The sequence below is a fragment of the Pezoporus occidentalis genome, unplaced genomic scaffold (genome assembly GCF_034315485.1).
Source record: "Pezoporus occidentalis ecotype Australia unplaced genomic scaffold, CSIRO_AGI_Poc_V1 ctg107, whole genome shotgun sequence".
Taxonomy (NCBI): domain Eukaryota; kingdom Metazoa; phylum Chordata; class Aves; order Psittaciformes; family Psittacidae; genus Pezoporus; species Pezoporus occidentalis.
The window spans coordinates 2,115,587-2,129,290 of record NW_026912854.1 but is presented as its reverse complement, the minus strand read 5'-3'; the positions used below and the strand labels follow the sequence as shown (position 1 = coordinate 2,129,290).

Here is a 13,704-nt window from a genome sequence, read left to right as displayed (position 1 = left end):
TAATTGAACTTCTAGAAAGCCCTTTAAAAAAATACATAAGTAAGTTCTTATTTGCATTTTGGCCTTTAAAAAAGCCCCATTGCCATTAACATGCTGCTGCCATTCTTGCAATCAGCTGTAGGCATGTGTATAACAATGAAGTTGTTCTTTCAGGTGAAATGGCATGGCCTGCTTTAGTAGCTTTGCTCCTTATGAGCATCCAAAGCTCTTCTGTTGTTTCAAGCAGCAAGAGGAAGCTGGGCTGCAGCGTTTCCCTTCCTTAAGAGGATAAATCTGTAGCTCTCACTAAATCCATAGGATTTTCCACTCTTTTCAAGTTCAGGGTCAGCTTTTTTTTCCTATTGGGTGTTTCCACACATCTCATAGGAAATCTCATGGCTGGATTATACAGATTTAACTCAACGAATAATAGGATTTTATGTGTGTAAAGCATGACAGATGAAAGAAACATCTTGACATGTCAGTGGAACAAGGTCCACTAGGTGAATCGTGAGCACAGAGCTCGCATGTCATATTTTAAAGAAGAAAATTGTATTTTAATAACAGGATCAGTGCTTCTAATTGCAACTTCATAGTTGTGTGCCTGGGATTTAAAACACTGAGGATATGACTTATGGACTAGAAATCTGGTAAGTATCATTCTATCAATGAGTGAATCCCAGCAATTACCTCCCTGCCCCAACCTGCATCGAGAAATCCCCTCTTGGAAAGGAGGGAATTAATATTCTACAAGCCTCTTCTGTGAAAGCAGGGTCTACAGAGCAAGATGGTTTCTCAGAGACACAGCTTGTGAAGTCCCATATAAACAGCTTTCAAATGAAGAATCCTAAGGTGCCTTTTTACATTTATAGTGTTAAAAAGATAGCACGAATGTGAGATCCAGTTACTTAGTCTCTGAGGCACAAAGCTATTCTGGCATTCAACCCATTCTCTGTTTAGGGATGTGCATTTGGACAGCTAAGATTCTATGGGCAGATAAAACGTGGGGCAGAAAAAGGGGAGTTTACGCATACGCCTGTGGAATAGGTATTGCTTTTGAAATGTGTATCACCAGCTCCATTTCGATAGCTTTCCTGTGCAGAACAAATGCTCGCATCTTACATCTGTCAACCCCAGCTCGTTTCTGAGATTCTACCACAGCGGCTTCCTAGAGCTGCTGAAAACAGTTTCACCTTTGCAGCTGCTACGAAGACCCATATCAGCAAGAGAGAGGAGTGCTTGGGCATACACTGAATCTGTTCTTAAGCTGCTAACAAAGAGACAAAGCGGAGGGAAAGGGAGGGAAGGGGTCTGCATGTGTTGGTCCTGTTCACCCTAACTTTGGGATGAAATCTAGAGGCACCTTAGCCACACCACTGGCTTCCCTGCAGATAGCACCTTGCTGTCTTTCAGCTCCATCCATTTGAGATGCTGCAAGAGAGCGGATAAAGCCTTTCCAGGCTCCACGTGGGAACTTTTAATTAACAGAGACACACAGCAGAACCAACACAACATATGGCGCGTTACTGGGTACTTACCAGGTATGTAGCTGCACAGCCTCTCCGTGGCTGCCTTTACCGTACTGTTGTGCCACTGTGCAAGCTGTTCAATTACAGACACCACAAGCACGCACCCTTCAAACAAACAAACAGAAAGAGGGAACAGGGTTACCTGGGAAGTGTGATGGAGCACCCCGTGCCACGGAGGTGTTTCAAGCATCACTGGGCATTTCATTTCTTGAGACGCTCCGTGGCAGATCAGCGTTCAAGGGGAAAACACACCTGTGAATTTGAGCCTTTACTCAAAACCTGGAGGTTATCCCAGAGAGGATGCCAGAGGAGCGCACGGAACAGCCTGGCTTTTACAGCACTGGATGTGGCTCCTGGAATAATGATTTTCCATCCTTTCAAGGATGAGAATGATGGAGCCAGGGGGACAGCAAGTGTTACAACTGCCTGCTTGGCCGCCTGCTCCCTCGTTATTTCCCACAAGGAGGAGGACACAGGTCTGTACTTGAGGGGATTTCTACACTTCTCAACACACACCGCACAGAGGGCTACCAAACACAAATGGGTGCGACAGCCTGCACAAGGGATGTCACGAAGAAGCAGACGTATGTGCCGAGCATCACAAAGCGCCCCTGGCAGCAGCTCTTCAACGACTTCCCTCTGAAGCCCAGCAGTGTTTGGCATGCAGAGGGCTGCTGGGCCCAGCTACCCATTTGTTAATGCCAAAACATCTCTGGAGTTCATTCTGCTTTCCTTCTGTGGCTGGAAAGAACCCATTCCCTATGACCTATGAAGCTGGTTATTTCTCATCACTGATCTGGGGGTGAGCAAGGCTAAAATCCATCTGCTCCTTGGACTAGCTGCGACTGAGACCCAAGACCTTGCATAGGGAAGTATTTCTTGAGATGTGTAGCACTTTTTCTGGCATTTTATGGGATGAAGCATGTTCAACGTAATCCCCACATAGCAATCATTCAAAATCCCCCTGATGACCATAAACGGTTCGTTTCAAGTGGGGTTTAGATTGCTGCAGGCCTGCAGCGTGCTCTGTCTCTGCAGTGGCTTCATCATTTTACAATGAAGCCATGTTTGGCGACTCCAGCTCTGAGCAATGTAGTCAGACCTGGCAGCAGGGTGAGATGCCAGCCTGTGTAAGAGAGCTGGGTACCGCAGGCAGCCAGGAGACAAGGACACCAGTCTCCAGCAGCCTGAATGAAGATTCCTCTTTGCAATCCCTGTAGCTGAACCCTGTTTCCTCCTCTCTGCAAGAAACCTCAGCTCTCAGGACTTGCTCTGGCAGTCTAGAAATGAAGGAGAGCTGCAGCATTTGGATGAGATCCACAGCTCAAGAGCATCAGTGTTCAGGTTTTCAGACTGCCACAGCTCTTCAAAGCGAGCTTTTCAATTCCTTCCAAACTTCCCTGCCTCTGTGCTATTAAATCAAAGTGCTGGTTTTCAACGTAAATAACTTTGATGCTCCTATGCATCAAGAAGCAAGTCAAAGAGGAGGTAATACAATTGGATCTTGCTGTAAGACCCATATCTTTTAGTCTTCTATTACTTCTTCTACCCCAAATACAGTAATCCAGTGGAAATTATAGTGAACTTGCCACCTTTTTTGCAGGGATAAAAGCTCACTTCTCCATACTTATTAAATAAAACGCTCACTCACAGTCCTCTGCGGAATGATTTATAAAGCATGCTAAGAGCCATTACCTCCAGTCAGCCAGAAAGAACAGGAGAACAAACAGAGGCAGATAAAACCAAGAGAAAACCCTGAAGCAAGTCGTTCCTTCTGTCCCAAACATAGCCAGAGGCTAGCCAGAAGAATTAACAGGTAATTAAAACACAATAGCTCATAAAGAGGGAGAAGAAGAATAATAAAGACCCAAACTAAAACCAAAAGGGACATCCAAGCTGGAGGGCAAAGCATGCTCAGGACTTGTGCTCAAAGAACAGCCCAGGGCCCTCTGGTCCCTGTCTCACCTCCATCACTTAGTGCTGGGATGGTGGTGCACGTCCTGGAAACGCACCTAAAAGGCATTGCATAACCTCATTCTTACAGGGCCATATTATTAACACACATGAGCAACCTACAGCCAACCCAAACCACCCTTCCCCTGCCTTCTATGCCTGTTTTACTGATGAGGATGGAGGCTCAGAAAAACTGAATGACAAAAACGATGTTTAACCACAAACCCACGTGTTCTTCCTGTGCCTTCCCTTCTTCTCTCACCAAGGTCAGGCTTTCACCAGACAATCTTGCTGTCTAGAAGTCAGAAAGGCCACAAGAAGTCCAAGCAGAGAGATGGGAAGGAGCTTGTTTGTCCTTTGACTTCTTTCTAAAGGAGGCAGCTTTTGTTGCTTCACCTCTCATTTTTTTGCACTGGGAGCCTGAGGAAGCTGCAGAGGAGAATGCTTCAGCAGGCAGGAGCTGGGGGAGCAGACAGTCCCCAAAGCACAGGCTGAAGCAGAACTGGGCAAGGTTCTGCCTAACGGTTGGTCCCAGGGTAAAGGTGCAAAGAAGCTCCTCTCTCTGACTCAGATGCTGTCCCACAGCTCTCATTCTCTTCTCACCTCCAGTACAGTCGATGCAGAGAAAGAGGCTGATGGACAAACAGCCTGAGTGCTCGAAATCCACAGAGCTGGGCTGAGGATAAACCCCCCTGGTATTTCCATGTCCTCTCTTATACGTGAAGACAGCCTCCTCTGAAGATGTGAGTTTCTCACACTTGACAAGGTACCATGTGGGGTGGGGAGGGAATAGCTATTTTTGGTTCAGCCCGGCTGAATATAAAGAGAATTCTTAATCACAAACACAGCCATGCAGGTAACCCCACTCACGGAGAGCATCCCAGCAATTCAATGGAAATGCTTCACGTTGAGAAGTAAGTCAATTTGGTGTCTATCGAGCCAGGCCCAAAGGGAGACTCGCTCCACATGACAATTAATGGAGCCATCGCTGAGTTTGTGCAGTACTTCATGCAGTACCTGCGACCATAGAGGCTATGTGGATATAAATAACAATAATAATAGCCTGGCTACTTGGGAAAAAGGCAGGCTCCACACTTTTTTTCTGGATAAAAACATGCTCCCCCCAGTAATTCAGTTTTATCCTCCAGGAGAACCTATGTCCTGTAGGTAAAATCTGAAAAGATCAGTGTCCTAAAATGAATGTTAACTCAGACTATCCTCATTCCTACTACAAACCTGCTCTCTTTTCAGTCATACATAGCATCTTCCTCTGGATTTAGTGGCAGAGAAAGGATTCACGGCTGGCTGCAGCAGAAGAGGCACTACCCCCTAATGAAACGAACAGAAGCCTTGCTGCACACCAAATATCATCTGAAGTGCTAACCAGCTATCCTAGCCTTTAATGGCTCTTAATCCTGCTGGCTAAAAATGGAAATTAAGTAGTTAGCTAAAAAGGACAGGGGGAAGTCGGCTGTCTTGGGCTGCAGAAATATCACTGCTTTAATTACTTGTGATGTGTGCAAGATTATCAACTTTTTAATACTTTAGCACTTAGCAGTAGAAAAGCACTTCCAGATCTGGCCATTAGCAACTCTTGCTTGCTTTTTTAATTTAGCAGATATTTAGATGTGATTTATTTCTCCTCAGGAGCTGGGCGCACACACAGCAACGCCGATCGGCTTCTTAATTAAAGGTTAAAAAAAGCTCTAAATCTTTATAGCTGCACATGATTTCCTTTAGAACCATGTTCCCAGAAACTGACTTTGCTGCCTCACCTCAAGAACAGGTTTCCTTGACAGCCTGAAGGATGTTTTCTCTGGAAGAAATTCACTGGCATTATAATGCCTACCGGCCATTAGAAACTAGACTCTGCCATTAATAAAACGCCTGTCTCTTTCAGCGATAGCTTGTCCCATCTGCTATTAATTTCTGAAGAGATAAGAGAAAACCATAACCATTTTGCTCAGTAATCTGCAAACTAACACGTCAGGAAGTACTTCTGTCCATGTAGTGTGTAATAATAAAAAATAGCATGTAATAATAAAATGACATTTCCAAGAAGCTCAGGGGGGGAAAATCACATTCTGATAATAAAATCAGAGCTACAGAAATTCATTCCCTGGCTGTGAAGCCTCCGGCAGTTTGAGCAGACTATTTAACTCAATCCACTTCTGCCGCACGCGTCTGAAAGGCTCTATAATTAGAATTACACCTAGGGAAGTCAAGAAGTGTCTGGGTACTGAAAGCCTCCTCTCTTGAGCTTCTGATCTGTAGATATATTTGTCTCAGTCAAACTCCGTTACATGGGATCTCTGGTGCCTGGCACACCCCCCTTTGCCATCCTTTGCTCACGTTCCGGGGTGCTGGAGATCTTTTCTGCCCTCCAGCTGGATCGCTGCTCCCCAGCCATAAATTAAACGTACCCCTGGAGCACCAGGAGGAAATAAGCCCCCAGAGGGGGCCTTGGACACAAATAGCTCTCAGCCAGCCAGGCTGTGGTCACCCTGCTTGCTCCTGGTGGAGCAGGAGCCGGAGCCTCGCTTGGTGAAGCACCAAACCTCTGCCTCAGATATCTGTCTGCACCAATAAGACCCTGAATAAATGAAGCTGTCTATCACATTCCTGGTTTTGTAGCCTTCTAAGATGGAGGTTTTCCCAAAGCACAGTCTTCGCTTCTTCCCTTTAAAGTTGATCGTAGGCTCCAATGCACCTCTTAAAGCCTACGGATGAGGAGTCCCCAGAGCCTGCCTGCAAAAGAAGATACTGCTATTCCCTGTGCAGATGCTGTTGATCTGGTGTAAAAACACCTCTTTCCAAATTCATCTCATCCACTTCCAGTTCAACCTGGAACAAGACATTCCAGTTTGAAATAAGAGCATTCACATGGGCAGCTAATAAGAAACTAGGTTTTCTCCTCCGAGATGGGCACATGCATGTGGGCATTCTAGGTGCAGGCAGGCCACGGATGTGCAAAGTTAGAGTACAGGAATGCTTTCTTTTTCACTATATATTCCTTTCCTAATACTTCCCAATACCCATTCTGCCTACTTTCACTGCTTCCCAGCACTGAGCTGACACTTTGGAAGAGCACCCCTTTATAACCTCAAGATTTCACTCCAGAGTGGACATTCTCAGCTCAAGTAATATAACCGTATAATGCAAAGTTAGGATAGTTATTTTCCCATACACTGCCAGAGGATTCAGTGCTTTGAAAGGTAATTTAGAAAGGGATCTGAGTGTAAAAGTCTTTTAACTCAGACTTTGCTTCCTATTCCATTACAGTGCTAAAGTATTTACTAGAGATACTGAAGTGATGGAATACAATTACAGGTATCCATACTCAAGTATGCTGGCATATACAGGAGCTTTTCCCCCTAACTTTACCAAGTGTCACAAAACATATTGGAAATGCTCAATCTTGGTACACTACTACAAAACCTGCTATTGGGCATAAAACCATACAGAGTATCCCCCCTAAAGACAGGTTTGAAATATTAATATAGCAGCATTTGAGTGCACTGGAGCTCTGTACCAAACCCAGCGAACCCTGGAACATCACTTATCATTTCTGTGGCTCATGCAATAGCAGCGAGCCACTTCAGGCCCCTAACCTCAGAGCTCCATTCACTGTTCTTTCTTTAAGACACCCAATGAGGAGTCTGATACAGTTAAGCCAGTACAGAAAATTCAGTTTGCATCTAGTGGAAAACTCTGGTATCCATACCTGCCAGCCACATGGATCCCTCGGGTTTCCTATGGTACATTTTAAAGAGCCCTATTTAACAAAGCCTGTAGCCCCAGTATTTCCAATGGAAATGCTTCCTACATTAATATAGGGAAAGGAAAGTCTATGTATGAGTGCCATTAACATATTTTTCTTTCCCAAATCAGGAAAGGGTATTAAAACTTTACTGAACGGTGGCAGAGGAAGCTAATGTAACTGGATAACTTCAACCTTGTAGCACAGCTTTGACCATTTGAAGATTCTGAATGCACAAAACTTGTCTCGGATACACAGCTCCTAAAAACCACTGCAAGGGATTGCCTTGAACATGAGAAAATCTGTATAGGGCTAACAGGAACAACAGTGGGAAGCGCATACACACTGTGGCAGTCAGCAGCCAAAAAGACAATCAATACTTACACTAAAGGCAGGCATCAGTAAAGTACAGCATACAAGACTACCCGTGTCTACAAATGCACATATGAATACATATGATTGTGTATGTAGACACACATACATGTACGTATGTTGGTATGCTAAGCACACCTTTTTATTGTGATCAATATAAACATATATGCATTTTACAGCCGTATAAACATGCAGCAAGACTTGGGGTGATTGAGAAAATGAATTTTTCACCATCAGTTGCTGAAGAACACAAATAGCTATAGCAAATATTCCTATCTTAATAGTTGCTTTAGTATCACTACTGTGCTACTGATGCGCCTGTGGCTTTTCTGCTCAAAGTATAACCATAGGAAAGAATGCGATGGTAAAATTTGGCATTTATTACAGATCATCCGGTCAAATTTTGCTGCTGAGTAAACTGAGCAGTGTTGGTGAAGTGAAGTGAGATGCTGCAGCTTAGCAGCTAGCTGCTGTAATCAAAGTCCATTCCCAGCCTTTCAGAGTAAACCACATTGTGGTGCTACAGTGGTATCGGGCATGACCTTTTTGGAGGACTCACTGAGCTGTAAATTATACGTTCTGTCATGGTGCCTCCCCAGACAATACGTGCACAGCCGCCTTGTCTGAGTGCAGTTATTAAAAGCCTCCAAGTCCATTTTGCATGTTCCAGTGTGGGAAGTTATTGGGAACTCCAAACGCTACCGGCCCTGCTGCGTCTCCGCAGGGCATGTTTCATCCCTGCACTCACGCACCGCTCGATGGAGGCAAACTGTCGAGGACATCAACAATCACAGGAATCAACACAGGTAGAGGTCGGCGTTTTACGCAGCTGGGAAGCTCTGAAACATCCGTTCTTCAGTGTAATCAGAACTGAAAATATGCCTCAAAACCGTGCATCATCACACGCCAGGAACTGTGCGCTTATGGGTGAACGCAAGAGTGACCCACAGCGGCTGCTGAGAACGGCATTCTATAGAGCACAAAGCTGAGGAAATCTGCTTCCCCAGGCGCTGACCCACAGATCTCCCCTTGTGTGGGGAGGGGGGTTGTTGAGCACTCCCTGTCTCACCACCTCATCCCAAAGAGGGCAGTCAAAGCTAAGCACCCGACGAGAGGGCAGCCTGCTGCTGGAGAGAGCACCAATACACCCTGCTGTCCGCAGGCTCTTGTCATCACAGCCCAGAGCCCCTGAGAAGCCAGCCTGGAAGAAGTCATCTTACACAAACCTCTGCCCCAGCACTTGACCTATGGCATCTCCGCCAAACCAGAGGACCCTTTCCCACTGGATTAAGGACCTTCACTATGAGGCGCTGGCACAGGGTGCCCAGAGAAGCTGTGGCTGCCCCATCCCTGGCAGTGTTCAAGGGCAGGTTGGACACAGGGGCTTGGAGCAAGCTGCTCTAGTGGAAGGGGTCCCTGCCTGTGGCAGGGGTTGGAGCTGGAGGAGCTTTAAGGTCCTTTCTAACCCAAACCAGTCTGGGATTCTATCTAAGCTGCTCTGAAGGGACAGGGCAGACACAGAGCTGTTAAGCTCTCTAATGAGGTCTTTTATATCCATCTCAGGAACTGATGGCAGCGCTCACTACCACCACTACTATGAATTTTTCTTCCTAAACTGAATGTCCCTCCTGCTATTCATTTCCATTATTTCTTGTCATGGTTTTTATAAAGCTGGAGGGTGGGTCACCCCCTTCGTGTTTTCAAGGACAGATACGTCTTTTCTCAAGTTTGTCTTCTCTGGGCTAATTAATTTATTCAGACTGTCTTTGTAGCTTATGTTTGTTTTTCTCTGAAACCTCCTGTCACTGTGCATCATTCTTGATACACAGCCCCAAAAGGGAAGGCAGAAATTCCTCTGAGGCTTTGTCAATGCTGAGAAAGGTAGTGGGTTACTTCAGGCCTTGCAAGCTAACTTCTGTTCACACATCCTGGCGTGCACAGCGTGTGCGTTCTTCATGACAGCATGCCATCATGGTGCCACTACAAGCCCAAATGATCTTCCCTAGGGATGCTACCCAGCCGTTCCTCACCTGCTATATGTGCCATTGACTATTTCTGCTGCAGTGCCTTCAACATACTCGTACTGAAATGATCTTTTTCGAGGGTAAATGCTCCAAGTTGTCAAGATTGTTTTGAATTTAATCCTGCCCTCCATCGTACTTGCAGACCTTTTCAGCCTTGTATGAGCTGCTCACTTCATAGCGCACTATTTCATTATCCCAGCTAATGAAAATATTGAGTGATATTCAAAACACAGGTCCAATAAAGATCTCATTTTGTACATCCTTCTGCTTAGCGAGTGAGCCACTTGTAATTACCCTCTGAACAAGGCCACCCGCCCGTTTTGTCCTGCCCTGTAGAAGCTTAATCAATGTCACAAGTCTCTCAGCCATTAGATTAGTGCTGAGGTGGTGCCAAAAGCCCTACTAAAGCCCAGCTGTAACATCTACTGCTTCTTCTGTGGCTGCATGCCATTATCCCATCAGCAAAGAAAACTACCGTGATCTGACACCGCTTCTCCTTGATAAATCCAGTGAGGCTCTTATTCATATTTACTCTTGAAAGATGCTTTTATAAAGCTTTTATAACTATTGCAGGGTTTCTCTAGGAATTGATATTTAACTGGCTGGTCTAGAATTCCTCAAGTTTCCTTTCTTTACCATGCTGAAGAGAGGTGAACACAGCCATTCCCTCCTGTCTTTCAGGGTCTCCCCTGCTTTCTGCACCATCCAGGGCAGCTTCTGCCTTTCCTGAGGTTGCTCCAGATGGTTTTGGATGAAGTCTCTTTTGCTAGGGAGCAGGACATTTTGAAAAGACCCTTTCAGGTTTCTCTTGTAATTTAGGGTGACGGGGGGTAAGGAATAAAACCTTTAAAAATTAATCAGAAATAGCAGAAAAAAGCTACTACTAAAAAAGAGCATGACCTTAGCTCCGATGAAACATCACTAGTGACAACAGTCACCAGTTTTACTGCACTGCCTTTATGTATGATCCTATGATTATCACTAGTGTCAACAGTCACCAGTTTTACTGCACTGTCTTTATGTATGATCCTATGATCATCACTAGTGTCAACAGTTACCAGTTTTACTGCACTGTCTCTGCGTACCTTAACATTAACATCAGTAAAACCCCGTTTGCCCTGTAAAACAGGCAGCATTTTCCTCAACTGATGCACAATACACTTGCTCATGACCCGCTGACCGATGCACAGCTCATTCCTGAGCAGTGATTGTCAGCTCCTGGCCAACCCCCCAGTTTCTATACTGAGCCATAGTATGGAATAGCCCTTTGTCTAGTTCGGGCCAGGTGTCCTGGCTCCGCTCCTTCCTGGCTTCTTGTGTCCCTCCTCACTGGCAGAGCCTGAGGCACTGAAGAGTCCTTGGTCAGGGTGAGTGCTACTGAGCATCAGCTAAACCATCGGTGTGTTATCAGTGCTGCTCTCAGGCTAAAGCCAAAACACAGCCCTGCACCAGCTGCTGGGAAGAAAGCTCAATTCCAGCCCAAACCAGGACAATGGGGAAAGTCAAAGACCAGAGGATCTGAAGGGCTCATTCATACTTCATTTCTGAGAGAAAAACACACAGCTTCTTGTTCTCAGGATGCTGCACTGAAACAGACAGGGTGCACCCAGCAAAAGGGTTTCTAGGTCTCATCCTGAATAAATCCCTTCAACCGTACTGCCAGAAACAAAAGCCAGACTGAGCATTCTGCTCCCAAGCCAGTGCACAGAGCAAAACCTCCCCATCCTTACACGAGAAAAAGCATCTCCATGGGTCTTTGCGTATATCACAAGCCACGAGGCCCAGAGGAAGGTCTGCAGAATGGGGGTAGGGAGGGATTTTTCCAGCCTGGGGAGGCAGGAAACACTGCTGGAGAAAGGAGACCATCAGATGCTGGGAAAATTCTTCTAGAAAGAGCAGGTACTGTTCAAGAGCAGGTTGGAGATGGTTAGGAACTGCTCAGGTGTACTACAGCCAGAAAAATCATCATCAGGGCCTTTCCCCCTCTTTCCCCTGATTCCAAAAGGCAGTCGGCACAAGTCCCATTTCAGGTGGGGACACTTTCCAAACGCTTTCTTTTCACACCAAGTCCATTGTTAAAAGGCTTTCTCTGGATGAAGCTGTCGACTTTCCCAAGAAAATGCAGCAAAAACGATGTGATTTTTTCTGCAGTTCCCGAGGCTGGTGAAAATTCCTGTCTAAACATTTCCCAGCACAATGAATGTGGCTGTAAAAACGTCGCCTTCTCTTTTAGACAAGCAACAATCTGCAAGCAGAGATGTTTTGGCCAGCCTCCCCTATGAGTCCTTTGAATGGTTCAGCATGCTGTGGCAGCTCCCTGCATGCACTCTCCTCTCCTCCAGCCCTATTCCCTATATAGGCATAGAGGTTCCTACCCAAAATACATTTGTCAGATGTGCTAAGGACAGGGGAGTCCCTTGAGGCATCAGTTCCTTTCCCAGTATATCCAGAGTCTACTGGTGCAGATGGTGCCTACCCAGGGAGCGCTGCTAGCAAGGGTAACAGAAGAAAGAAGCGACCAAGTCATATCGCATTCAAGCTGTGTTTCACATCCCTGTCATATGATTTCTACCTATTATTTCTTCAAGAAGTGTGATACTTTCCATGGAAAAACTTAATGAGAAATCTTGTATTGATTTTGCTATTGAACGAGCAACCATTTTCTGACTGACCTGAGCCAGCAACAGAGCAATCTTGGCCATGCAGGTGGTACTCACAGAGGAGTGCTCAGAAGTGACTGTTCAATGTGCAGCCACCCCATCTCCCTCAGAGAAAGAGAAGCAAATCACTTTGACAGATGCGACACCTGAGCACACATTTAACTTGCATGGAAAAACCCACTGCTTCAAGGAAAGCTCCTGTGTATTTGGCAGCAGTCATTTCGCCTGTTAAAAACGCTGCCTCAATCTGTAAGGCCAAGAAGACCCAGAGGAAGCTCTCATGGCTCTCTCCCAGTGCCTTCCCAGATGGCAGACTGAGCTAGCAGGGGCTGGGGTCAAGCTGTTGAAAGGAAATCACAATCTTCCTCCTACAGAGAAAGCTGATTGTGGCTTAATTCCTGCTCCTAAGGGGCTGGGCACCAAATCAGGGTTTTCACTTCCCTGCTTGTGAAAAGGAAGAGACACAGATGGCTTGTCAGTGTCTTCAGGAGTCAGTCAAGAGAGCAGCCCATCAGTGAACAGAAGAGGGAGGTGAACTTGCTTGAACGAGGCCAGAGGAGGCCATGGGGATGCTGTGAGGGCTGGAGCAGCTCTGCTCTGGAGCCAGGCTGAGAGAGCTGGGCTGGGGCAGCCTGGAGAAGAGAAGGCTCCTGAAGGGGAGACCTTAGAGCAGCTCCAGTGCCTGAAGGGGCTGCAGGAAACCTGGAGAGGGGCTTGGGACAAGGGATGTAGGGACAGGCCAAGGGGAATGGCTTTAACCTGCCCGAGGGGAGACTGAGCTGAGCTCTTAGGCAGAAGCTCTTCCCTGTGAGGGTGCTGAGGCGCTGGCACAGGGTGCCCAGAGAAGCTGTGGCTGCCCCATCCCTGGCAGTGTTCAAGGCCAGGTTGGACACAGGGGCTTGGAGCAAGCTGCTCTAGTGGAAGGGGTCCCTGCCTGTGGCAGGGGTTGGACACTCGATGAGCTTTAAGGTCCCTTCAACCCAAACCAGGCTGGGATCCTATGACAGCCCAGAGGAGGCTGCCCGGGCTCACAGACAGCAGCCTGCCTGCTTGTCATCAGCCCCCCCTTCCAGGCCCAGCCCATGTGGTTTCAGTGCTCTGCACACTCTGTTTTCAGCTTGCAGTTTACAGAGGTGTGAACAGCCTGTTTTGGTCCTGAGTCAAGCTCATGTGAATGCTTTTAGCTTGCAGAGAGAGCAACAGGGGAGGGAGGCAGGGTTTTGGTTTCTCCTCACTGAACAGATATCCCAGGGAGATGCTCGGTGGCCCCAGCAATGGGACCCACAGTCTGGTGGGATTTGGTACAGGAATGGAGGAAATCAGAAGAGCGGGCAGCTCTGGGGAATGGGAAGAGTGGATAAAGAGCTCAGTGCTAATTGGTGATCTAGAGGTGATGCTGAAACAGTTCCCTCCACTTCCACCCTATA

The 13,704-nt window shown here is 46.6% G+C and overlaps 1 protein-coding gene across 2 annotated transcripts in view; it reads right to left on the bottom strand.

Moving 5' to 3' along the window:
* The window catches only part of AOAH (acyloxyacyl hydrolase), an 87,299-nt gene that overhangs the window by 55,094 nt on the left and 18,501 nt on the right, over nt 1-13,704 (bottom strand). For both annotated transcript variants that reach the window (XM_062622363.1, XM_062622373.1), the window contains exon 4: nt 1,518-1,613. In XM_062622363.1, coding sequence (XP_062478347.1) covers nt 1,518-1,613 — 96 coding nt within the window. The remainder of the gene's footprint in view (nt 1-1,517; nt 1,614-13,704) is intronic.